This window comes from Acomys minous (genome assembly GCF_964271855.1).
Source record: "Acomys minous genome assembly, chromosome: 10".
Classification (NCBI taxonomy): domain Eukaryota; kingdom Metazoa; phylum Chordata; class Mammalia; order Rodentia; family Muridae; genus Acomys; species Acomys minous.
Window position 1 is genome coordinate 117,830,640 of NC_140491.1, and position 26,158 is coordinate 117,856,797.

The following is a 26,158-nucleotide window of genomic DNA, read 5'->3' on the forward strand; positions in this document are numbered from 1 at the left end:
TGCGGGGCAACAGGCTTCTGCAACTTGGTGGAAAGATTCCAGATAACCAGACTGAAGCCGGTCTGCGCCATAATCCTCAAAGACCACCCGTACTGACCCAACTTCACCAGGTAGACCGCAACCCAAGAGGCTCTGGTAAGCTTCTCAGATAGCACGCTAAGCAGGGGACCAAGTGTTCACACACACAGGCTCATGGGAGACACTTCAAAGTCATACTACAACGCAACTGCAGCGTCCCACATGATTCCATCGACGCAAAGTCCCCCGCCCCCACTGAACCTCAGGGCTGGTGCACGCTATATGCTCTGCCACTCAGCCGTGTCTTCAGCTCTCTTTTAGTTTAACAGCAGTGTGTTTATGTACTCACTGACGTCGTCATACACAGGTGCAGTGTGCCTTGATCGTTACTGTCATCCCCACCCATCTTCACTGTCTTTCCACTCAGGTCCCTACCTCATTTCTCTCCCAGTGTCATGTGGATCATTCCTTTTTTTTTTTTTTTTTTTTTTAAGTAGCAGTTTTATTAAGAAATTCAAATTGGTGTGAAATAGATCAGAGAAACTCTGATTTCAAAAAGCGCTTAAATTATTACCATGAATTTTCTTTTATCCTAACATTCCTGCTATCCTAAATTCTCATTTTTTTAATGGCTAGCTTCCATTTTGTTCCAGTATTATTTAAAATTGTATAAGAAACAATTGATGAAAGCTTCATGTTTGCTCTTTTTTTCCTTCTTTGTTTCTTTGCCTGTTTCTTTGTTTCTTCCTTCTTTCCTTTATTTGCCCCTCTCTCCTCCCCTCCCTGCCTCTCCCCTTCCCTCCTCTCCTCTCCCCTTCCCTCCTCTCCTCTCCCCTTCCCTCCTCTCCTCTCCCCTTCCCTCCTCTCCTCTTCCCTCCCCTTCCCTCCCCTCCTTCCCTCCTCTCCTCTTCCCTCCCCTTCCCTCCCCTCCTTCCCTCCTCTCCTCTTCCCTCCCCTTCCCTCCTCTCCCCTTCCCTCCTCTCCTCTTCCCTCCCCTTCCCTCCCCTCCTTCCCTCCTCTCCTCTTCCCTCCCCTCCCTTCCTCTTTCCTTCCCTCCTCCCCTCAGCTTCCCATCCTTTCCCTTCCCTCTCCACAGACAATAATACTTTTGGATCTAATTCTGGGGCTTAAGCAATGAAAAGGTGGTTTTTCTATTTTACTGAGTTTTTTGTTTTTTTAATTCAGTGCCACTTGTGCCTTTAACAGAAGGTTGCTAGGATGTCTGTTTGAAACGCTGTGGAAATTGAGCTGTGTAAGCCTTCTCCACTCTGCCTTACAGAATCCAGTGATATGTCCTTTCTTTTTCTAAGCTCCTTGGCTGTCCTCAGCTCCTTTCTAAACTTTCCGCTCTTGTTTCAGTAAAATAGGGAAATTGAACTCACATCTTTCAAGAAAGGCTTGGAAAATTGCCCTGTTGGTGCTTATTTGTAACTGACTAAAAAAAAAAAAAGTTTCATCTTTTGTCTAAGAGGCTCTGCCCATATGCATTCTGTAGTAAACGAATGTCCTCATGCGATGTCATGCTAGTTTTCAAAAGCACAGGAAGCCATGTTTATTGTTATTGTAGTGATGCACACTGGCAACTGTGGGATTAGGCTCAGAACTTAGTACTGAATTACAATCAAGTGGTGATTTCCGGGGACTCCTGATGAACCCTGGTGCCACTTGCTAAGCCCTGGTGCCACCTGACTAGGCCTCGTGCCACCTGCTGACCCAGAGCCACCTGCTGACCCCGGTGCCACCTGCTGACCCAGTGCCATCTGCTGAGCCCCGGTGCTACCTGTTGAACCCTGGTGCCACCTGCTGACCCAGTGCCACCTGCTGACCCATTGCCACCTGCTGAACCCCAGTGCCACCTGCTGAGTCCTGGTGCCACCTGCTGATCCGGTGCCACCTGCTGACCTAGTACCACCTGCTGACCCAGTGCCACCTGCTGATCCGGTGCCACCTGCTGACCCGGTGCCACCTGCTGACCCAGTGCCACCTGCTGACCCAGTGCCACCTGTTGAACCCCGGTGCCACCTGCTTTCCCCAGGAGCTTGGCCACTTCCGGTCTTCTTCATCCTCCTCTTTACAACTCTCCTCCCCTCATCTCTGCTTTCCTTTCCTTGCTTCACCCTTTCCCAACCAGTGCGTATCCATGTGGCAACCCTCAGCAAGCCTCAGAAGAACAGGAAGTCATGTGGGAACTTAGCTTTGCAGAGCGAGAAGACAGATATGTGGAAAGCCAAGCAAACACGAGCGGGTATCATGTGCTCTGGGACCTGTCAGAATAGAATCGAGATGGCATGAGGAAAACATATATTTGAAAAAGGAGTGTTTAACTTAAATTGAAGAGTGGACTGAAATTTCCGTAGGCAGAGTGAGTGAAAAAAAAAAAAGACAAAAAGAAATACAAAGGAAAGAAAATGACTGGTCCTGGGCTTAGGTACCAGATGAATGAAAAAGAAAGAGGAAAGGAAAGGACGTGACTGTGCCTAGGTGTAGTAGAGGAGAAATTTTATTGTGATATGTGGCAGAGCTTAGCCAGAGGCAGGGACACCCGGGAGAGTCCAGAGTGGACATGAGCAGACTGAGCTGGGCCGTATGGGGAGAACAGGCAAACCAGGTGCAGCAGCCAGGAGACCCAACGGTACAGAGAGAGCAGGTAACACAAATGGTTGGGTTATATAAGGAACGACAGCAGGGGAAAGAGGAACCAAACCCCTGGGATGGAGAGTTCAGGGTAGGGGGCTGGGCATGCCAGCCAGGAGGGCCTTGTAACAGCTAGGGACTGAGGGATGCAGAGAGAACCTGGCCACCAGGTCCACTTTTGATGTGTTTAATAGGCATCATGGCCATTTGTCCCAGGTTTGAAACCTAACACAGAGGTTTTATAAAAGTTGTTTGTCAGCCGGGCGGTGGTGGTGCACACTTGGGAGGCAGAGGCAGCTAGATCTCTGTGAGTCCGAGGCCAGCCTGCTCTACAAAGCGAGTCCAGGACAGCCAAAGCTACACAGAGAAACCTTGCCCAGAAAAACAAACAAAAAAAGTTGTTTCTCTTAGTTAGGATTACTAGTGCTGTGATAACACACCGTGCGCGAAGCAGCCTGAGGAAATGGTTTCTTTGATTTATGCTTCTGGACCACTGTACATCATCAAAGGAAGTCAGGACAGGAACTCAAACAGGGAAGAAACCTGGAGGCAGGAGCTGACATGGAGGCCATGGAGGGGTGCTATTTACTGGCTTGCTCTCTAGGCTCGCGTAGTAGGCTGCTTTCTTACAGAGCCCAGGACCATAAGATCAGGGTAGTCCCACCCACAGTGGACTGGGCCCTCCCACATCAACCAATAAGAAAACGTCCTACAAGCTTGTCTGCAGCCCTATCTTACAGAGACATTTTCTCAATCACGGCTATCTCCCCTCTGATGACTCTAGCTTGTGTCAAGTTGACAGAAAACTACCCAGCATAGTGTATAGTTGGTCTTGGATAATGACTAATGATCCGTTATGTAACAACATAGAGGGGGATCCTGCAAACTTTTTCTGTAAAATTCTAGATGTTTAGGCGCCTTAGTCTTTGCAGGCCATTTGGTCACTGGCACAACTGTCAACTTGTAAGAAAGTGTAAGAAAGGTAGTCATAGATTTGCAGATGAGTGAGGTTGACTGCATTACGAGAGAAGTTTTGTTATAAAGCCAGGCAGTGGGTCAGAGCTGGTGCACAGGCTGCAGTTTGCCAGGGCATGATGGAAGAATAGGATTAGAGGAAAACAGGCTGCACAAGAAAGTGTTGGCAGATACCAGAGGATTCTGGATGCAGCTTGGAGCTGGGAATCGATATCCTCTTTAATGAAACCAAGTCTGGTTTAATCTCTCCTCAAAGTTATAAATACACAGACGTTTAAATGAGAACCAGATGTTTCATATTTATAGCTTAAGATAGTTGTATGCCCAGCTGTATATTAAGACATTTCTGTAACTGAATATTAAATGTATTAAAGTGGTAGATGGAGAGCAAACAAGGCGTCTGAACGCCCCCACTGAAGGCTGAGTCAGGTCAGAGGCGGAAATTTGGCATCTTTGGAGTTTTTACTATGACTGTTCCTTAGTTCAGATCCTAGAGAAAGTCGGAGAATACTTGGGCAGGTCTTCTACTCGAGCCTGTGGACTCGGAGTGTCAACGTGGTCCTTGTTTAAAATACTTGTGCAAACTGACTCCAAACTAGATACCCAAGGCTTCTTGTAGGGATTGTGAGTTTATCAGCTCTGGAGTGACTTGTGCTTAATTTCGTTGTACATCACATTAGCTACTGTAGGGGGCGCTTTTGTATCTTTCAGTATAGCTTTTTCAATCACTCTCATCAGAAATTCTGCAGCTTTACCCCTCATGTGTTGTTTTCCCTCAGGCTAAACTTTTCCAAAGCTTTCTTCTCTATTTTTTCCCCTAACACTAGCCAAATGCTGATGTGACCAGAAATCAGCAGTCCTGAGCATTTGTTGAATGAATTCATAGGGTTAAACATTAGCCCTTACTTGGAACATTTCATTTTCTGCTTGTTTTTCATTGAGACATATTCTCCTAAAGTCTTTTGAATTTATTTCATTAAAGTATTTACTGTTTAATTTCCAAAAGCTTCTATTTTGACATTGTATTTCTAGGGAAACATTGCAGTATACCAAATGAAATTATCGCGGTTGCTTGAGGCATCCTGGGGAAAATGTAGGCTGGTTTTTATACCAGAGAAATCTGGGTCTTCAGTGGTGTCCTCTTTGCGCAGTTGTGACCTACATTTTGGAAACAACACATGCCAAGTTGCCAGATTCTCTCAGAAAGCAGTGGGATTGTAATGATTTTTCACCCCTCCCACATCAAAATGTTAATGTCACCCGAACATATACCCATGAGTCTTTTTAAAAGTCCTTTCCAGAACCTGAATCACCCAGGCCTGTAGAGCAGGGAACTGTTCTTTCATAAGGACATTTCCTTATGCTGCTTTAATATTCAGTAGATTTTAGTGATCCACACAACTTAATACACATGCTAAGTAGTACTCAGTAACCCCAGGACCTAACTCAGCAATAGCTGTTTAATTTTAGTTTTTTTTTTTTTAACAGCATTTAAATTACATGTTTCCTGGTGCATTTGAAATCATTTGTTATTGGACCATTTTTAAACTAATGGTGACATATTGAAAAGAAGATTATGTGGGCATGACATAATGATTATAATTAAGTGACAGGGAAAATAATACACTCACAGAAAGCTGAATAAACAATAGAGAAAAGTAGACAGATCATGGAGACAATTGCATTGCTCGCTGAAAATTATATATATTTAATCAAGGGATCTGCTTCAGGTAGTGGCAAAGCCTTTCTGTTGGGAGTAGGGCTGTGGGGTTCTGTGGATATGCAGTGCTGTGTGCTTCATCAGCTGCCTCATGGAAGTCAGGCCCGAGCAGATAATTCTTTATAGCCTATGCTTTTCTGAATTGCTTTGACCAGACTTTTCAAGCTTTCATCCAAGGTTTTGCTTCTTTTCCCTCTTTTCAAAATGTTTTTGCTGTATCTTACACTGGGGTAAGAGACAAACCATGTTGGGAAAAGAGGCCCCAAGATAGCAAACGGGCGTTTATTTTAAGCGTTGGTGGGGAGGAGTTACACCAGTAAGTGCGATGCCCATCACAGCTAAGGAGTAATGAGGGACAAAGAGCATGAGAGTGGGATCAGAAGGATGTACTGGCTCCATCACCCCCACCCCTGCCTTAGCCTAAGGAGATACCTTCCAGGGTTACCAAATACAGTAGCATGTACTTCCAGCAATGAACTGTGTGTGTGTGTGTGTGTGTGTGTGTGTGTGTGTGTGTGTGTGTGTGTGTGAGAGAGAGAGAGAGAGAGAGAGAGAGAGAGAGAGAAGGGGGGGGGATTGAGGAGGAAGCAAAGCTGGTTAGTCTTTCTCCAATGGACCAGAGAAGAGTTTGCTGGCTGGGTCTCCTTCTCCCCTAAGCTTGTTAGGTGATGGAAAGTGTAGCTGCAGCGGATGTCCCCAGGCAGGTGTTGTAGTGTTGATGATCTGCCCCTGCCCCACCTCCATGGCTGTTTTCTCATCAGATTTGTAGCACATTTTGGGGAGGGATTGTTTTACATCATTTTATCGGGCGAGCCCCGAGTTGGGCCATTTGGAGCCAGTGTTCTTTATTCGGCTGTTATTTCACAAAATGAGAGCAAATGGGAGTTTCAATTATTTTATGAATTTCCTTTAGGATCGCATCCACACATTGGGGTACTCTTATCCAAAGGGTCTGAGAATTTTTTCAGACTGATGTTTGAAGCACATGAATTAATAAAAACCCTCTTTAGGCTTTATTTGTCCAGGCTGGAAGGAGCTATTTTAAGTATATTTTGTTGCTACAAGTACATTATCAAATTTAAATAGGAAATTCCTTTAACTTTTGCATTTACTGAGGTTTTGCTTTGTCTTTTTTCCTTTTTGGGGGGGGGGAGAGGTATCTAATATTATTCTTCCTTCATTTACTTTCTCATATACAAAATAATGTGGGCCGTAAACTAAGCAACGTTTTATACTTGTACACTGCAGCTTTAAGGTTTGTGTTTTAGAAGCAAATGACAAGCCTCTGACCCTAATAAATGTAGGGAACTCCCAGGAAGGATTATGCCAAAAGTACTTGGGCTAGAAAGATGTCAGAGTTTTTCTAGGATAGCTCAGTTCCAGCACCGTTAGCCTCCATGTGTCTTTATTTTTGCCTGAGGTACTGCAGATTTGACCTCAGTGGGTCTGGTGGCCGACTGAGTGGCAGCTGCATGCCACCTCTACTTAGATTTTTTTTTATACTAACCATTCAATGACATTTAGTGTAGAAAGCTGTTGTGCTATGTACATGAAAATATTTTAGGGCTATGGCTCCCATTTAAGTTGGAAGCCATCAGCCCAGAGGGCCTCAGACCTACAGAAAGGAAACTAAGGAATGCAGCAAATGGTAGGAGCTGGTAATCTCCAGGAAAAGACACAGATTGGTTGTTTAACACCAAATGGTCATCCCTGAAAACATATACAAGTGTCACCATACAGACTGAGTGGGTTGTACTTATGTGTTTAGGAATATATATACACATACATACACACATATATACATACGTGTGTGTGTGTGTGTGTGTGTGTGTGTATGACAACAGTTGTTGAAAACAAGACTGCGAAGTCAAGAGGAGAGCTGTATCAGAAGATTTGGGAGGGAAAGAAGGGAAAGGAGAAATGACATAATCATATTATAATATGAAATAAATAACTTTTTAAAAGTTGGAAGCCATTATTTGGGGTGTGTGTATGTGTTTATGCATGTGCATGGTGGCACTTTTTTTTCTTTTTAGTTGGGATTAATTTAGTCAGGAATTAATGTTCTGAGTAATGATTGCAATAATATATTCTTTGAGCTACAGCAATGCGACCTTTAACCTCATATTTGGGCTCTGGGGAGGAGCAGAACTATTTGGTTTTTCAGTCTGCTGAACTGTACCTTCCCGAGGGCGGAGTGACTGTTCACTAGGTCTGTTTGTATGTAAAATGATCCAAAAACAATGTAAAGTGTGGTTTAACAAAGTTGGACTACACAGGCCTGATAGTGCTGTGTTAGCAGAAAGTAGTGTGGCTCAGTTAACAGTAACTAGGAGTTTTCTTTTTACCTGACGTGCTTTCTTGATAAAATGGTGTTAATTAAAAAAAAAAAAAGAGTTTGTTTATGCAAGTATCATCAGTCCTTAATGAGGTAGTGACAAAAGTCCTGGGATGGTTGTGGTGTGCTTTTCCAACTGTAGAAAAAAAAACTGTTACTAATGATCATGATAACAACCAAACATTCGCGTTAACTTCATTTTGTCACTTTAGAGTGATTTCCATCCCCCCGGTGGTCCCAGCCTTTGGACCTGTGGTGATGCATATAAGGAATGGAATAGTGGATCCTGCCTGGCCCCAGAGCCTCCGTACAGGGAAAACAGAAACCATCTTTGGCAAAGACATTGCGGTACTTGCTCCCATAGCCGTATCCTTGTGCAAGGTCTTTGCTTGTGGCCAGGTACCAGGGGTAAATGCCAGGGAACAGACAGTGCAGACCTGTCTTCCGGACAGAGACGAGCGGGCTGAGTAGAGTTGATTCTAATTATTATTGTCTTCTCTTGATTAGCATGAAATCATGTGTAGGCAAGGAAGAATGGTGTGGGCTTTTCCCCCCCATATTTTGATAAAGGTTTCTGTGTGACATTTCACGTAGTTGAAACAGTTATACATCCCCTGCCTTTAGCCAACAGAAAGCAAAGGAGCTTTCCCTGAATGGATGTGTTGAGGTAGTGTTAAGATTCTGTAAATTGAAAGCAGACAAAGTAAACATGTATTTTCCTCAAGAGCAGTTCACTGTTCTTCTTTTAAATGACAAAAATTAGGATAGTATTACTGTGCCTTATTAATAATAAATATTCTAATTTATTTTGGTTTAGGAAGAATAATGAATTTGTTGGACTCCTCTTACCCTTTTGTACAGCTGTTAATATATATTCTTAAATGTAAAAAAAGTTTTGTCCTGTTATTTGGAAACACTGAATGACGTTTTAATGTGCAACACCATATATTCTAGGGTTCAACCTTATTCAGTTCCTGTTTTGTTTTGTTTTTTTTCTTCAGTGTCTGTATTTATGCTAAAAGTCCAGGTGAATGACATCATCAGTCGCCAGTACCTGAGTCAAGCAGTTGTGGAGGTGTTTGTTAACTACACAAAGACAAATTCTACAGTAACCAGAAACAATGGAGCAGTATTGATAAAAGTGCCCTACCAATTAGGACTCAGCTTAACCATTATTGCTTACAAAGAGGGCTACGTCTTGACACCTCTACCTTGGAAAACCGGAAGGATGCCAAGTAAGTACTTATTTATACCACAAAAGGACCAACAGCGTCAACTAACCTCTAAACCCATGGGGGCTTGCGGAGATTGGAGCACCAAGGAGTATACACAGGCTGGACCTGTAGCCAATGGGCAGTTTGATTTTTATGTGGGTCCCTTAGTGAGTTGAGGAGGTGCTGCTTATGGCATGGACTCTATTTCCCGCTTTCAATCACTTCCCCATGGTGGGGCTGTCGTGGCTGGCCTCAGTGGATGAGAATGAGCTCAGTCCTGATGTGCTGGGGAGAGTGAGTAAGGGGGGGCTCCCTTTTCTGAGGAGAAGAGGAGGAAGGCTAGGGGGAAGATGATGGGGGATGATTGAGATGTAAAGTGAATATATAAATTTAAAAAAGAAACAAATACATATAAAAAACAAATGTGACTTCTCTATTTGTTGGAGGGAAATTTGTTGAGCTGAGAATGAAAATAACTCTAAGACATCCATATGACATGTAGGAGGGAAGGAGAGCTGGTAGAAAACACTCTTTGTCTGTCTGGGATTCTAGAACAATCCACTGCGGATGAGGTGGCTTGTAAACAACAGAGAAATCTCACACAGTTCTGGGAACAAGGAAGACCAAGACTGAACAGCAGTGGGTTCGCTGGGGGAGAGAGCTTGCTTTCTGATTTTCAGAGCCACTTTCTTTTTTATGGATGTCACCTGCTCACTTTGTCCTCACCTGGAAGGAAGAGCTTTTGGGGCTTTTTTTTTTAAGGCAGTCTAATTTCATTGACAGAGCCTCTGCTTTCTTAACTACTCTGAAAGCCCCACTTTTTAACTCTATACCTTTCCTTGGTGGTGAAATTTAGGTTGACTAAAGCACTGGGATCCCAGCAATTATGAAGGGACTTTATCTTCCACAGAGGCTTGTACATTGCCCGTGTATGGATGCCTGTAGTAATTATCCTTTCCTGAAAGAAACTTCTCCGATGAGGGCAGAATAAGGTGCTGATCTATGGGTATAGCAATATATCATTAGCAGCCATTTTATTGCTATATTCCTTTAGCAGAATGACTATACTAGGCTTCCCCTAGGGCCCATGACCTATTTGGTTTCAGGTTCCTGGTCACGTTAGCAATATTAGGTATGGGTTTGATCTCATGGAATGGACTGTAAGTTCAATAAAGCAGTTGGTTAGCCCTGTAATACATGTGCCACTATGATACCAGTCCGTCTTGCAGACAAGTCACTATTGTGGGTCTCAGGGTTTGTAGCTGGGTGCTGTTGATGATTACCCCTCTCCTCTGGGGATGTGCAGAGTACTTTCCAGAACCATGAATCATAGTCAGTTGGTCACCAGCTTGATGTCTCCGTGTTTGGTGATGTAAGTATGTGATGTCTTCAGCAATAGAGCCTTTACCGTTAGGGTGTGAGTGTAACCAGCAGCCTTGGCAGTTGCCTGTGGTGTTTGGGGGTGAGGATCCATGGGACTTTTTTGTCCAGTGACTCAACACGACGTAACCCATTCCTGACGCCGAGGGATTTACTTACTGTCCTAAGATGTCTAGTAGGTGTGCCGTCTTTCCCGTCATAGGATGATTCCATCCAAATTTCTTTAAAATGTTGTATGTATTTTAGGAAGCCTCTACTATAGTAAGTTTTCCATACAGCTTTGAAAGGCCTTTAGTGTCAGTGGCCCTCCGCATTGTGCTTACTGTGCTCTCTCACACCTCCCCGTGGAACCCTCCTGTCCTAGTTTTCCCTTTTATCTCTTTATAACTATAGTCAATTTCCCCTTCTTTGGAAGGTCCCATCCTCTGCCTTGAACACTTACTGGGTACCTACCCTCTGTAATTATTTTAATCAAAACACATATGTATCTAAACCTTTAAATCTAACATCCATACAGAAAAAGAAAACATACAAATATTTGTCTTTTGGGCTCCTAGTTACTTCACATGGGATGATTGTTTCGAGCTCCCTCATCAGATTACCTGCAAATTTCATTTTTCTTAACAACTGAATACTATTCCATGGGGTAAATGTACCACTTTCTCATGATCCATTCATCAGCTGGTGGGCAGCTCAGCTGTTTCCAGTTTCTGGGTATTGTATATACAGCAGCAATGAATATAGATGAGCAAACAGATATCTTTGTGGTAGGGTGGAGAGTCCTTTGGGTAGATCAAGAAAGTTTTGAGACACACTATGACAGGGCTATGCCTGCCTCAGTTTCCCCTACATTAAATATTTTGGTTGTGTTGTCCTATTTCACAGTATATTCTTCAGTCACACTCTCACTGTTCCCGCAAAGCCAAGCAAATATATGGCTCTTTGAAGACACCGTCTTGATTACTGGAAAGTTATCTGGTAAGTAAGTGTAGTACGTCTTTAGTAAGGAAATCCTTAGAGTTATTATTTTATAAGAGAATCAGGATTTGTTATAACTTGGCAAAAGTCTGAGTTGGGTATGGACCTAAACCAGTTCTTATCATCAGATTATATTTTTGTGTATTGGAAATAATTACCTGTAGTACTCACAGGACGTGGGAATAATATGATGGAAGGAAACAGTGGAGATTGTCTCCTGTCCTCCTCATGTCTTATCTCTCAGTGGGACTTTTGTGACAAGGACAGAACATGTTTCCCACACCTTCAGGCTCCATAACTTGGTACTGTTCCCTCCTGGTGCCACCCAGATCAATCTGGCTGCTACTGGGGGACAGGCCTGTGACTGGGGAGTTCAGGGTCTTGTAGGCCGACTTCACCTGTGGTACTTGGTGCTTGCATGCCCACAAGACGGAGTCCGAAAGCCCCCTCGCCCTCTGTGTGTCCCTTAGTTGGTGCGTAGGAGAAACTCAGGCAGCCTGCTTCCCAATTGATACACACTACATATGCGAAATCCTAGAAACTGATAACATGTATAAATTACAAGCTGTTTGTTTGATTTGCATTGATAAGTTAGTGCTCAGCTCTCACGTAATGGAAATGACTAAAAGGCAAGAAATCTCCATGATGAGTCAGCGGAAAGAGGCAGGGCCTAAAGAACAGCTTGTGGATGCTCACACTTAGGCATTTCTGAAGCATTATATGAGAAAACTTAATAGCACTCAAGTTGGAACTTGAGTTTGGGGTTAATTAATCTTGGAGCGGCATACTACGCAGGGACGCACTAGATCCTCTTTCCCTACATGTTAAAGCACCTGGCACTCGCTTTACCAGTATGTAGTGGGATATGACGTAGCATTGTGTGTGGAGATTAGATGGTGAACAGGAGCCATGTGTTTCAGAGAGGCCTTCATGCTGTTTGAGGCTTTAATAACACTAGACACAGATGTTTCTGACATTGCACCTTTCTGCAAATTACCTACTTCTTTCCTTAGCGCTTATGAAATACTTGCCCAAGAAGGCATTTGATTTATATAATAGAAGTGTGCTCAGGGTCCGTGAATGTATTTGTGGACAGAAAAAACTAGAAACTTTTCTGAGGAAATGCAGATAATTTATACATGATGCATATTTTTACTTATAAGAAATTTGTGTCTTCAGCATGACTTAGCCACACATTTAAAAATGTTTGTTTTTTACTTAGCATACAAAAATAGTGAATTTCATTATGATATCTTCATATGTAAAGGTGATGCAAATGATCTGAAAATGCCAGATTATTTTCTCAAATATCTTAACCAAACAATAATGACACTATATAATTGTGATGTTTTACTCCAGTATTTTGCAGTTATTATTTTTCCCTTTATGCAAAATCTTAGAAATTGATTTTGAGAATTATCTTACAGTATTCTTTTATAATCATACAAATCTTTAAAATTTGATGCACTTTATCCTAATAACATAAATGATTACTTGTGCCTTTATCTGTGATCTTATTAAAGTTCAAGGCCAAAGTAATGTATCTGATAATTTACCATTTTAATTTTGGAACTGATCCTTGGCTTGTTAAGTTGTGTTGGTTATAGAAATATCAACATGTCACTGAGTTCTCAATTGATAAATATCAGAAAAGAGTCAATTCAACACCAATGAAATGGAGTGATATGCATATCTCTGGAATCTGGCACTTGGATGACTTCTAAAAATTACTGTGTGGTCTCTGATGGAGAAATCTACCCATTTCAGTATGTGGCTAACCGCCTTGAGGGCAGTTATTTTTGAAGTTACTGGAAATGCATCCTAAACTAGCATAAGCCCAAAGAAAAAGTGTTTTTCTTTGACAAAGCAGGGTCAACTTTGGGCACAACTTACTCTGAAGGACTTGAGTTAAAATAATTGAAGACTTTTTTTCCCCATCTCCACTTCTCAACTCTACTCTGTCAACATCACCTGCATTTTCAGACAAGCTCCCATTTTGGGTGACAGAACAGGACCCTGTGGTGGGAGAGAAACAAACCCTCCGTCCTCATCAGTTTGGGACTAGCCCCATTATTAAGCACGAACCAGAGGACTGTTTGGTCCATTCTCACGCACACCGTCAACCCACTCCCACTACAGACCATGCCGGCTGAGGATGGTCAATGTGTGCTTCCCTGAAGTGTGACCTGAAAAAAGACACAAAGAAGTTCTGGGCAGCCCTAGTCTGGAGGTGCTTGGTGATCTGATGTGTGGATTCTGTACACTACCTTCTCTAGAGCCCAGAACTTTACAGCATGTGTGCGTCACCGACATCTTTCCCCACGACTTCTGCTCCACACTCAAGTTTCTTACATATATACGCATACATATCACTGGCTCGTTTTGGCTCACAGATTGATACTATTGTGGAATGAAAATACTCATTATATAAACATATAAAAGGGAGCCTCTCAATTCTGAACTTGAAGTAATTATGTGAGATGTTGGTGACACTCAGAAATCATTATCACCGCATCCTTTAAAAGAAAATGTCCTTTCTCTGAGGAACAGGGGAGGAGGGGGAGAGAGGAAGAGGGAGGGAGGGTGGGACCAGGAGAAGAGGGAGGGAGGAGAGAGGAAGAGGGAGGGAGGGTGGGACCAGGAGAAGAGGGAGGGAGGGGGCTATGACTGGGATGTAAATTTAATAAGTTAATTAATTAAAAAGAAAATGTCCTGACTGTTGTTAAATATAATTTATTCACATTATATCCTGATTATAATCTCCTTGCACTTACCTTCCTGTGATGCTGCTTTTAGTATGCATATATTTTGTCTATTTGTTAAATGTGATTTCCTTTGTCCAGATGCCAAATCTCAACCAAGTGTTCAGTTTTCAAAAGCCTTCATTAAACTTCCTGACAACCATCATATTAGCAACGTGACTGGCTATCTAACAATTCTACAGCAGTTTTTAAAGGTGGACAATTTTCTGTATACGACTGGAATCACTCTTAAACCAGGTATTTTCTAGTTATAAAATGTGTAACCATATTTCGAAGAAGCATCAGTACATGTATTTTCCATCAAATACTATTTATTTAGGTGCATAATATTACACATTGCTTTTCATCTAAGCTTTGTAAAATACATGTTGCTTTTGAAATATCCACTATTAAATTATTTATAAGCAATTTACTTTTATCCAAAAAATAATAATTAATCTGGGTGTGGTGGCATGATCCTTCAACCCCAGCACTCAGGAGGCAGGTGGATCTCTGTGAGTTTGAGGCCAGCCTGGTCTACAAAGTGAGTTCCAGGACAGCCAAGGCTACATAGAAAAACCGTGTCTCAAAAACCAACCAACCAAACAAACAAACAACCCCCCCAAAAGAATAATTATACCAAAGTCTTTGACATACATTATACATCGAATTAGTCAAAATGTCTTTTCATTTTAATTCAGTAAATTCCATTTGAACAAAAGCAAGTAAGCCCAAATACAAAAAAAAAAAAAAAAAAAGGTGTGGTTTTATAAAACATTTCAAAATAGTTCATTTAGAAACCTTGACTTTGATGCATATCCCAGTGTGATTTTCTATGCAGTCTTAGGAAGGGGGTGGGATGTGTCAGGGAAGGGACGCTATTTAGGTGATCCATGCATTATGCTGACCAAGTTTACAGAGGTGAACAAGTGATCATAATTTCTACACAACCTAGCTTAGCTAAGTAAAAGCTGATACATCTTCCAGATTCCACAGCTTTGGCGATAGGCTCTAATGATTTAAAGGTTAAGGAATTAATGGAGTTTTGCTTTTAATAAAAAACACAACCCCATTTGTCATACCATTTCTACTATTCTTTGTAAGCCTACCTGAAGCTCCACCATTTTCAAGTGCCTCAGACAGTGTGTAACTTTGAGTATTTCAGTTGTGTCAAATTTTTGGTTCGTGTTGGGTACATCTAGAAATGAGAGTAACAAGAGTATATTATATAAACAATATATGTTATAAATTATGTCAGTGTCCCGGCCTGATGAGCCCACTCTTGTGTCACAAGCCTGGCTGCTGCTGCGCACATCAGTCGCTGCTTGAGGGCACTGCCTGGTCTACGAAGCAGGCTTTGTTCTTACACGTTGAGCACTCCATTTCCTTAGGTCAGCTAGTGGGCTTGCCCTGGAATTCCCCTTCGTTACCTCCGTGCTGGCTTCCTTGCTTGTGTATTAAGCTTCTACTTCGTCAGCGGTTGTTTCCAGGGATTAGGGCCCCAGTCAGTTCCTGCTTCAAGTATCCCAACGCCTGTTTCTTGAAGGAGTCAGAGTCTAAGACAGCTGACAATTTGGTAGATGTAAGCTAGAGGGTGTATGAAATAAAGGCATTTAAGGGAATGCGACAACGCTGGCTGTCACAGGTGAGCTCACGTTGTGCTGGAGGGTGTTCAAGACAAAGCTTATGAGAGCAAGGGTCACATAAGCTTTCCTCTCAGAATCCTGCTTTTAAACATTTTGAGTTTTTTTGTATTGTATGGCCAAAATTCACTTAAAAGTGAGTACATACCATGTGTGTCTTTCTGGGTTTGGGTTACCTCACTCAGGATAATCTTTTCTAGTTTTCTCTGTCTGCCTGAAAGTTGCATGTTTTCCTTTTTTTTAACAACTGAGTAGTATTCCATTGTGTAAATGTACCATGGTTTCTTCATCCATTCTGGGTTGTTTCTAACTTCTGGCTATTACAAATACAGCAGCTATGAACATAGTTGAGCATAGTTGAGACATAACATTATGTATATGCAATCTTTGCATCATTTGTTTTTGTTTTTCTGTTTTTTGAGACAGGGTTTCTCTGTGTAGCCTTGGCTATCCTGGACTCACTTTGTAGACCAGGCTGGCCTCAACAGCGATCCGCCTGCCTCTGCCTCCCGAGAGCTGGGATTAAAGGCGGGTGCCACCCTGCCCTGCGCCTCTGCATAATTTTAATAGATTATACTCTCTTTTAGGTTTGGAAAACATTGAGCTGAGTCCTCTTGCTGCAATATGTGTGAAAATATATTCTGGAGGCAAAGAATTAAAGGTGGATGGCTCCGTCCATATTTCTCTTCCTCTCCTACATACAAATAATGTACAGATGGGAGATCGCATACCTGCTTGGACCTTTGACATGAACATAGGTAAGATAGCTAGAAGTAAATAATTAGAGTATTTTTCTTTTGGATATTTGGGTATATCATTTTAGAGTTTGGTACAAATCTAGGTTTTCACACATTACCGTTTTGTGTACTCTGTTAAGGACCATAACCAGCCTTGCCGGTAAGTGTGTTTGTGGGAGGAAATAATTCTAAGACATTGCTTTGGTTGCTTTTACTATTGTTGTAATAAAATAACTTGATGAAGGCAACTTAAGGGAGAGAGGATTTATTTTGGCTTATCGCTGCGGCAGCCCACCGTGGTGGGGAAGCTGCCATAGGGGAGGGGTTGTGACAGCTGCTCATGTTTGCATCCACACTCCAGAAGCAAAGAGTGAGGAAGGCTGGTGCTCAGCTCGCTTTCTCCTTTTTACACCGGTCAGGATCCTAGCCCAGTGACTGGTGCCAACCACAGTGTGTGTGTGTCTAAGTCAGTTAGCCTCTCAGATAACTCACCAAAGGCATGCCAGAGTCAACCTATATCCCAAGGTGATTCAAGACCTCATCGGGTTGACAACTGAGATAGAGATTAACCATTGCATACATTATGTAAAAACAAACAAACAATTCAACATTATTCATCCATGCTGTCTTGTCTTCCCTCTAACATTTTGAGGGAAAAATCATTTAATATTAAAAAAATATTTCCTCAAGAAATTTTAGTAGGTGGTATAAGCTTGCCAAAGAGCTTGGTCATCACAAGTGTATGCCAACGTCATGACAGTAAGTTGCACAAGAGACAGCAGGAGTGATGATCCCCCTGTAGGTACCAACTTTATTCACTGCATTTTGTTTCCTGGGCAGCAAATGGGAAGCGGTTTCCTCTTTGTAGCTTTTTAGTTTTGTTCTTATTTCCATGTAAATAAAGTAATAGTGTAAGTTAAAAAAAAAAAAAGTAATAGGTCCATCCTGTAGGATGGCCTTGTGCAGAGCATGCTGCAGAGCCTGGACAGTTTCCTGGGACCTGCTTTATTTCCTCTCTTGCCCATTTCCTCTATGTTAAGACCTTTCTTAAACAGGATTTTGAAATCTTCTGACTGTACACATAGCCAGGTTGCAGACTAGCGAGAATACACAATTCCTTCCGTTCACTGTTGAAGAATAGCCTTTGTGCAAGAAGAACACACACACACACACATACACACACACATTTTACCTGTGTTAGCTATTTGTACATAAAACTTTATCAAAGGTTTAGGTTTTACTCAATTTGTTTTACTATGAATGACAAAACATTGGAATGGACAGACATTTTTAAAGTTAAGAGACAGTTGGAGCTTTTCAAAATCTAGTGTGAGGCTGTGTTTTCCTATGTGGGCTACATGAGGAATGTTTTATGGGAAGACGCTGGTTTCCAAATGGCACTTGGGGAGGGCCATCAACTCCAGGCTCACCTACTCTCAGGTGCTGCTGTGGTCTGGGTTCTACGCTGGTCACTTAATCCTTTCCTACTGATCTTCTGACTCCAATCTCCATGGCAAGTAGGAGCAGGTTGGGCCTTGCCTCCCAGTTACTGCTCTGCACCTGCGGTGACCTGCTTTAACTTTAGACATCTTGGATGAAAATTTTGTGTGAAGTCTGATTCATTCATAGATGTGGCTCTGGGATAGAGAGGAAATGGTTCTGGACACATTATCAGTAGCATTAGAACAATGGTTCTTAAAGTGATGAGGCCACAAAACAGGCTGTAAGTGTTTAGCCACAATCTCAGGACATGTGATAAATAGCTGTCAAACTGGCATTTATTTCTCTCTTGTTGCATGTCTGTTGATGGAGGTTGAGCTCTTGGATTCAAGCACTTTATGTCTGAGCTAGCCTTTAGAATTTTATTCCTCACATCCTTAAAAGGTATCTCAGGGTACATAAGTTGGGTTTTGTTACAATGGTTTTATTTCCTTTGGTCATGACAAATAATTCATATTGTGTTATTTTGCATGAATTATATTGTATGATGTAATCTTTAATATTTATCATCTTAGATATTTGGTGCCATGGTATTTATAATTTCTGAAACATTCTGTATTCTTTACATGACTACCAGCAAGCTCCTGTTTTTTTTTTATACCTTAGCTATGAGATCTAAAACTATAACTAACTCTTGTTTTTCACTTACCATATGTTTTAGGCGCTTGGGTGCATCACGGCTGGGGAACAGTCAAGGAGCATAACAGTCACTTGATTTGGACCTATGATGCACCACATTTGGGATACTGGATAGCAGCTCCATCCCCAGGAGACAGAGGTATTGTAAAAATGAAACAAATTGATTTAAGAGACTAATGCACATAGTATGCTGTAGTTGATATCAACTGGCCTTCAGCTTAGGCTAAGCATTGCCGCGGGCCAGATAAACAAAGCCTGATACAGCTCCTCCTTTTCTCTTACACACAGCCAAAGGATCAAACCTCATGAACTCTGAGTCTCTTACTGTCATGTCTAGTGACTCTGTGAAGACTGAAGTTTGTTTATGTATTTTTAAGTTTGTGTTTTTATGAATAAATTCTACCCAGCTCAGTTAGAGCCTCTGTGGCTATAATCAATAAGGGCATTTTGAGTAATTTTTTTAGAAGGTGAAGACTATGTGTGTAGTTTGCAGGATCCTGGGGAAGGCTGAAGAGCCTGGTGAAGGCACACATCTCGGCAGCTCCAGAAACTGGACTAGAGCCTGCTTAACTGTCTTCGCCAGGTGGCTGCCACTGACTCTAGTCCTTTTCAGTCTTTCCTCACACAGTGCCTGATATTCCAAGGAGGATGACTCTGGGCGACATGAAAGGAAAGGCTGTGGGAAAGTAGTACTTGCAGACTGTTTTGAAAGAGCAGATAGATGAAACACAAAATGATCATTGATCTGACAGTTTGAACAGAGGTGGCTGAAAGCCAGTGGCCATTCGCCAAGAAATCTTCAGCAGGCACGGCCCATGCTGTTGTACCACAAAGTATTTATCACTGTGTCAGATTATGCAGGGAGCCTGAACACAAGGAAACATCTATAACACATATGTATTACTCTGGGTCAAGGGTATGGAAGCATCACAGAGGAGAGAGGGCGGGGAATAGGTATTCAGTTTATTAGGCAAAGGTTCAGTTTCTGAAGGCAGGTGGTATTTTGGGGAAAAAAACTGTTCACATAGTCACTCAAAAGTCATTGGTCGAAGCAAGTCAGTTGATTAATACCACGGGGCATGAAAAATGTGCATTACCCACAGACATCTACCACAAGAAGGAAGCAAACCAACACAAGTGAAAACACACACTCATTCTGCCTCATTCAGGGAAAACACACACACACACACACACACACACACACACACACACACACACACACACAAACTAAAAGTCTTAACCCAAAATAATCCATTCAGTTTTTCTGTGTTTACATTGAATCCTGCAGGTTCCGGTATAAATGAGGATTCCAGAGACATAACTGCCTACCACACAGTGTTCCTCACAGCCATACTAGGGGGCACGGTAGTCATCATCATTGGGTTTTTTGCTGTACTGCTTTGTTACTGCAGGTAAGAGCAGCACTAATCTATGTGCATAGACACAGAGCTGTTAAATTACAATATGTTATGAGCATTATAAAGTTCATTTATAGAAATAATGGCTTAGGGGCTGAAGAGATGGCTTAACGGTTAAACAGAATTGTTCTTACTGACTCTGCGAGCGCAGGGCCTGCAGGGGTCTGCACCAGCTCCTCTGCATGTGTATTACGGCTGTTAGCTCGGCGTTTTTGTGGGGCTCCTAACAGTGGGAGTGGCTGTGCCTCTGACTTTTGTTGCCTGCTCTTGGGACTATTTCCTACCTGTTGGGTTGCCTTGTCCAGACTCACTATGAGAGCTTTCTCCTTGTCTTATTGTGTCTTGTTTTGTCATGTTTGGTTGTTGTCTCCTGGAGGCCTGCTCTTTTCTGAAGGGAAAGGGAGGGGGAGTAGATGTGGGGGAGACGGCAGATAGGAGGAGCTTCCAAGGGTGGAAGGAGGGGAAACTGTGGTTGGGATGTATTGTCTGAGAGCATAGTCTATTTTCAACAATAAATAAATAAATAAATAGGAACAAAAAACAAAACAAAAATACTTGTTCTTCCAAAGGACGTGAGTTCTGTACCTAGCACTCATATCTGCCTTTAATTCCAGCTCTGGAGACTGAGCATGCACGTATATAAACACATAAAGAAAAATAAAAAATACAAAGAAATAAATTGTTTAGCCTTTAATATATATAGATGGAAAGTCAAGAATGTATTCTAACAACATCATTAGATGTGTATTTTGGTATGCCGTTCTTTGGTGAATCTTATAGGTTGTATCCTTTGCCTTTTGTTTTTCCGCTCTAGGGGGAAGTGTGGGAAAGCACAGAAAAGAGAAAGAAACGTCACTAAGCTTGAGATCCTCAAGAGGGACCAGACGACATCAACGACACACATAAATCACATCAGTTCAGTCAAAGTTGCACTGAAAGCCGAGGACAAACCACAGCTGTTCAATGCCAAAACCTCCTACAGCCCCCAGAAAAAAGAAGCCGCGAAGATGGAGGCAGAAGAAAGAGTTTCTATGGTGAAAACTCGGGACAATTTTAAAATCTACAACGAAGATGTTTCCTTTCTGTCGGTCAATCACAGTAACTACTCGAGGAACCCAACACAGTCTTTGGAGCCAATTATAGGGACCAAGCAACCCAAGCACCTTACCAACAACCTCTCTCCATCGCTGGCTGACGCTCGGGAGGAAAAGAGGTATCTTACAAGGAACGAAGAGGCGTACGGCCGTTCCCACATCCCCGAGCAGCTCACGCACATCTACAGCCAGCCCATTGCCATCCTTCAGACATCAGACCTTTTCCCCACGCCAGAGCAGTTGCTTGCTGCTAAGTCCGCCACTTTGCCGAGGAAGGGACAGTTAGTCTACGGCCAACTGATGGAACCAGCGAACAGAGAGAACTTTACGCAGACGCTACCCAAAATGCCGATGCATTCTCACGCCCAGGCCCCAGACGCCGCAGAAGAGGACATTGTGCTTGAAGGTCAGCAGAGCTTGCCGTCCCAGACCTCAGACTGGAGCCGATACTCCAGCAGCTTGCTGGAGTCCGTGTCTGTGCCAGGAACGCTAAACGAAGCTGTTGTGATGACTCCCTTTTCATCAGAACTTCAGGGGATCTCAGAGCAGACCCTCCTAGAGCTGTCCAAAGGCAAGCCCTCTCCCCATCCCAGGGCGTGGTTCGTGTCTCTTGACGGAAAGCCCGTGGCGCAAGTGAGGCACTCCTTTATAGACCTGAAAAAGGGCAAGAGAACCCAGAGCAACGACACAAGTCTAGATTCTGGGGTGGATATGAATGAGCATCATTCAAGCAGGAAGCTGGAGAGAGAGAAGACGTTCATCAAAAACGTGCATCAGCCCAAGATCCTCTACCTGGAAGATTTAGACCTGAGCAGCAGCGAGAGCGGAACCACCGTCTGCTCCCCTGAGGACCCCGCGTTGAGGCATATCTTAGACGGAGGTAGCGGGGTTATTGTCGAGCACCCCGGGGAAGAGTCTCCGGGAAGGAAAAGCACTGTGGAAGATTTTGAAGCCAACGTATCTCCCACTAAAAGGAGAGGCCGGCCACCACCACTAGCCAAAAGAGACAGCAAGACCAACATCTGGAAGAAACGAGAGGAACGCCCACTGATGCCCATGAACTAATGTGAGAGCCTCGTCTCTCCATAGTCTCTTGCTTCTTGTAAACTGCGGTGTGTGGGCTTCTTAGAAGGTTAAGACTGAGCAGTCTTATGGGTCTTAGACACATCTCAAGCAAATTCGATGGTAAAACAGTAGTTCAAAAATCAGAAATGATCTCTCTGGTCCGTTCAGTTTTTCTTTTTCTTTCTTTTGTTTGTTTGTTTGTTTGTTTGTTTTGAGTGATGAAGATATCCAAGTTTTCAAAAATGTAAAACAATGTGAAGACGCTATGTAAGAATGTTGCTCAGCTTGCCAATTGGTGCGGACTCTCAAGGTTACAACTGTGAAATGTGTGCTAAAGTTGCTTTCCGAACTTGCCTCTGCCTTGCCTCTCATGGAACATTTAGAAAGCCTCATCCTCGTGCAGCGTGAATAGGATGTTCTTTTCTGCCTGTGCTTCAAAACAACATGATAAATGTTTATTTAGGTGAACGTTAAGGACCAAATGTACTTTAAAAAAAAAAAGATTCATGGTTTGTGGATTGTCAACACCAAAGTAAACCCTGTGCTCCTACAACATGGGCAGGAAGTGCCTAGTTCACTAAGAGAAGGCCCAGCTCTGGTGATTTGGGACACAGGTGTACAGAGTACAGAAGGTATTGCCTTTGTAGGAATTAGAGAAAACTATGATCTAGTCTTTCATTTTCGAGTGAAGTGACCTTAGTTGCTAGCTGAGAGGAGGCTCCGAGTCTAAGGTTCACTGATCCATATAGGCTAAAATTGACTTTTAATACATCCTTTTGTCATCTCCACAATTCAAATTCAGTCATTTAGAGACTATCAAACTTGATTTTAAAAATAGGAAAATTTCTTGTGAATGCCAAAAAGCGAATAGGCTATGTGGAGGATATAAAGGAAATAAATATTCCATGTATTTGGGCAGGAGAGGAAAGGCCAATTTCCCGGTATTAAAAAAAAAACCAGGGTAGTATGAGTTACATTCCTAAATTTTGACACTTTAAAAAAATGTTAGAGGAAAACAGCCTGGGTTTCAAGGGGGCAGTTTTCCCTGCTCCCTGCGCCCAGGCAGCCTCTCCTGTCAGCTTCAGGCATTTATCACTGTCCTTCTCTCAGTGTGAACTCAGGAGCTGTTTTCAATTAAATGTCCTCAACTCTCCTAACAATAAAAGCTCTTCAACACAATCCACCACCACGCTCTGCTCTGCTCACACATTTTCAGGAGGACTCATGCGTGCAGCAGCTCCCCCTTTTACTCTGTGGGAAGAAACTGTTCTCGCTCCCTGCTGTGTGAGCTGCAGAGATTCAAGCCACCTAGACAAGTTTGAGGAAACTAAAACAGACACCCCGACTTTGTAAAATTGTAGATAGCTGTAAGGTGGAAGTCTGCAGCTTTTCTCCACGAGACTACAGACTTCAGCCAGTTTTTTTCTTTGGTCACTTCTGACATACCCTGCCTATCACAACTCTCCTGGCTTTCTGTACCTAACCCAAAGAATGCAAAGACCTTTGCCTATGGTTCTGTGTGTTACCCCTCTTCATATGTGTTTGGGTAAGCGCATGCTTACCACTCGGGGTAGAGTGCTAAGGCGTATTAGAGGAGGCTTTCTGTCGGTCTTGCACAGAAGGAGATCAGGAGCTGCGTGGACACAAATGACTTGGAGAGGTTTCAGGAGTTAGTGCTCTGTGGAAGTGCCTTTGACTCAGACGTGCGTTAGGAGGGTTTGGGACATCTTTCTTCAGTGTACATTTTGTTAGCCAAGTTCAACAGATGTGCAGTTACTAAAAACATAGACCTAGTGTTTCACGTTGGAACAATGAATTTCGCATGTAACATTCTCTTGCGTGCTGGTTTTTTTTTTTTTTTTTGAACCCACCATATATTGACAAATTGCTTATCTTGGAATGAGGTTAGGAACTGTATTGTAAAATGCTGCACCTCCTCCACACTTCAAGTGTCTATCCTTAACCTTTAGAAAAGTTTCACGTCTCAACTGGGCAATGAAATACACATATAAACATATGAGTGCATATCACCCGAGTGTGCCAGTGACTTCACTCACTCTTGTCTAAGGGAAATGAGATGGATGTATCCTAAGGGCTTCTGTAGAACTTTAATTTCACAAAAATACTTTAAAATTAAAATAAATAAATAAATAAATAAACCAAGCCCCTGCACTTGCTGTTTTTGATTGGGAGTGTTGGGCAGTTTACCTTTCCTCGTCAGAAGACTGTGGCTTCTCGTTGGCGAGCAGCTCATGGTTCCCTGCTAAAGAGCTCAAGCCATCTACTTTTTCTTAACCCAAGTGATAAAGCAACACTACTTGCCACTTCCTTAAATTTTTAAACTGGAAGCCAGTGCAGAACTTTTGCATATGTAAACTAGAGAATTTTGGTTACAAATCGTTGACACTTAACAGATCCTTTGTACATAGTTTGGATGTATCTTGAAGGCAAAGCTATCAGCTAGCTGGATTCATTTACTAAGGCACAGCTATGTGCAGTTTTGAATACACATGACCTTTGAAACTTTATAAGACCCGTTTTTTACGACTTTCTGCAGTTGAATAAGGATCATGCCCTTTTATAATTCACAGTATGCCACGAAGATCACAAATGCTGAGAAATAAGGGCTCTGCTTTGCTTTGGCAATTACTGTCAGGCCAGTTTCTGTGTATTTGGATCCTCTGCTAATTATATATATACACACACACATGTTTTAAAGTTTTGGGTTTCAAATATTGCCCTTCCAAACTTCCCAGGAAGGTGAATCTCACATCTTCATATTTCTTTCTCTGGCTTGAGTTACCCATTGCTGTGTGCTGACATCACAGGGAGAGCTGACTGTCGATTTCCACTTCAGATCTAGAGCTGATGTCACGCCCTCTTGTTCCCAGATGTTTCTATTTTTTTTCCTTGTATTCTTCCATCAAAGAAATCTCATGTTTCGGTGTATTTATTGCTGTTACTGTATTTCTTGAACAGTCTGAAGGTTTGTAAAATGTCCAGGTCTTTGAGGATAATAAAGTCAATGTAAATGTAGTGTTTACTTGTTGTAGTGTTTAATTTCAAGTAAGAGGCAATAGCTTCCTCCCTAATTTAGTAAATCCTTACTCCTCTTTTTTTGTTTGTTTGTTTGTTTTTGTGTTTTGTTTTGCTTTCAGGCAGGGTTTCTCTGTGTAACACAGCTCTGGCTGTCCTGGACTCACTTTATAGACCAGGCTGGCCTCGAACTCACAGCGATCCGCCTGCCTCTGCCTCCCAAGTGCTGAGATTAGAGGCGTGCGCCACCACCGCCCAGCTCCTCTTCTTAATCATGGTGCCCCTCAATAGCGTTAGCCCCGCGTACACGGTGAAACTGATAACTCCTTACTCTTCTCTTTGCAGAATTCCCAGGTTATTGTTGAAGCTGAGCATGCACAAGCTGGTTTTCTATTGAATGGCATTCGTTGCCCTCACAGACATTTTAAAAATATAATTTTAAATTCTAACCGAAAATGATATAAGCCCCTCACCTCTTTTAAGAATACCCTTTGGTCTTTTGACCTAACACTGAGTGATAACTCTAAGGTCTCTTCACACCGACTCCCAAGGTCCTCTTTTAGCCAGCTGAACAATGTCTAGGCTCAGGCAGGCAGTATCTGAGGCTTTAGAATACTTTTGAGCATCATCCTGGCTGCTGTGTTTTTAGACCTCTCCAGTACCTTTCATTCATTATGTGACCGGAGCTACATTCGGGTAGATGTCGTACGTGTTGGACGCTGAAGTCACTTAGCTTGCCGTACTGCAGACACACTAACTCCACTGACACTGCTGCAGCCTTCTACCTGGAGCCCTGCAAGCTCCAAGCAGGACTCTGGTTACCTTTGTGCCAGGGCCTGGGTGTTAAATGCAACCAAGGCTTGGATTCTGAGAAAAGATGTGGCTGTCATGATCGGAAGTACAGCCGTCAAAGGAATGAGACTCGTGAGCTACTTAAGAGACTCTGATCTCAGGAAAACAGTGATGGGAAATCTAAAGAGCTGAAAAGAAAAGTTGGGCAGAGACAAGGGGTATTTTTATGTTATGGA

At 42.6% G+C, this 26,158-nt stretch overlaps 1 protein-coding gene across 1 annotated transcript in view; it reads left to right on the forward strand.

Moving 5' to 3' along the window:
- Window positions 1–25,130, forward strand: part of FAM171B (family with sequence similarity 171 member B) — a 47,929-nt gene extending 22,799 nt beyond the window's left edge. The window contains exons 2-8 of the mRNA XM_084798627.1: window positions 8,687–8,920; window positions 11,165–11,257; window positions 14,101–14,256; window positions 16,229–16,399; window positions 18,540–18,656; window positions 19,806–19,929; window positions 20,750–25,130. Coding sequence (XP_084654753.1) covers window positions 8,687–8,920; window positions 11,165–11,257; window positions 14,101–14,256; window positions 16,229–16,399; window positions 18,540–18,656; window positions 19,806–19,929; window positions 20,750–22,094 — 2,240 coding nt within the window. The 3' untranslated portion in view covers window positions 22,095–25,130. The remainder of the gene's footprint in view (window positions 1–8,686; window positions 8,921–11,164; window positions 11,258–14,100; window positions 14,257–16,228; window positions 16,400–18,539; window positions 18,657–19,805; window positions 19,930–20,749) is intronic.
- Window positions 25,131–26,158: the final 1,028 nt, after the last annotated feature.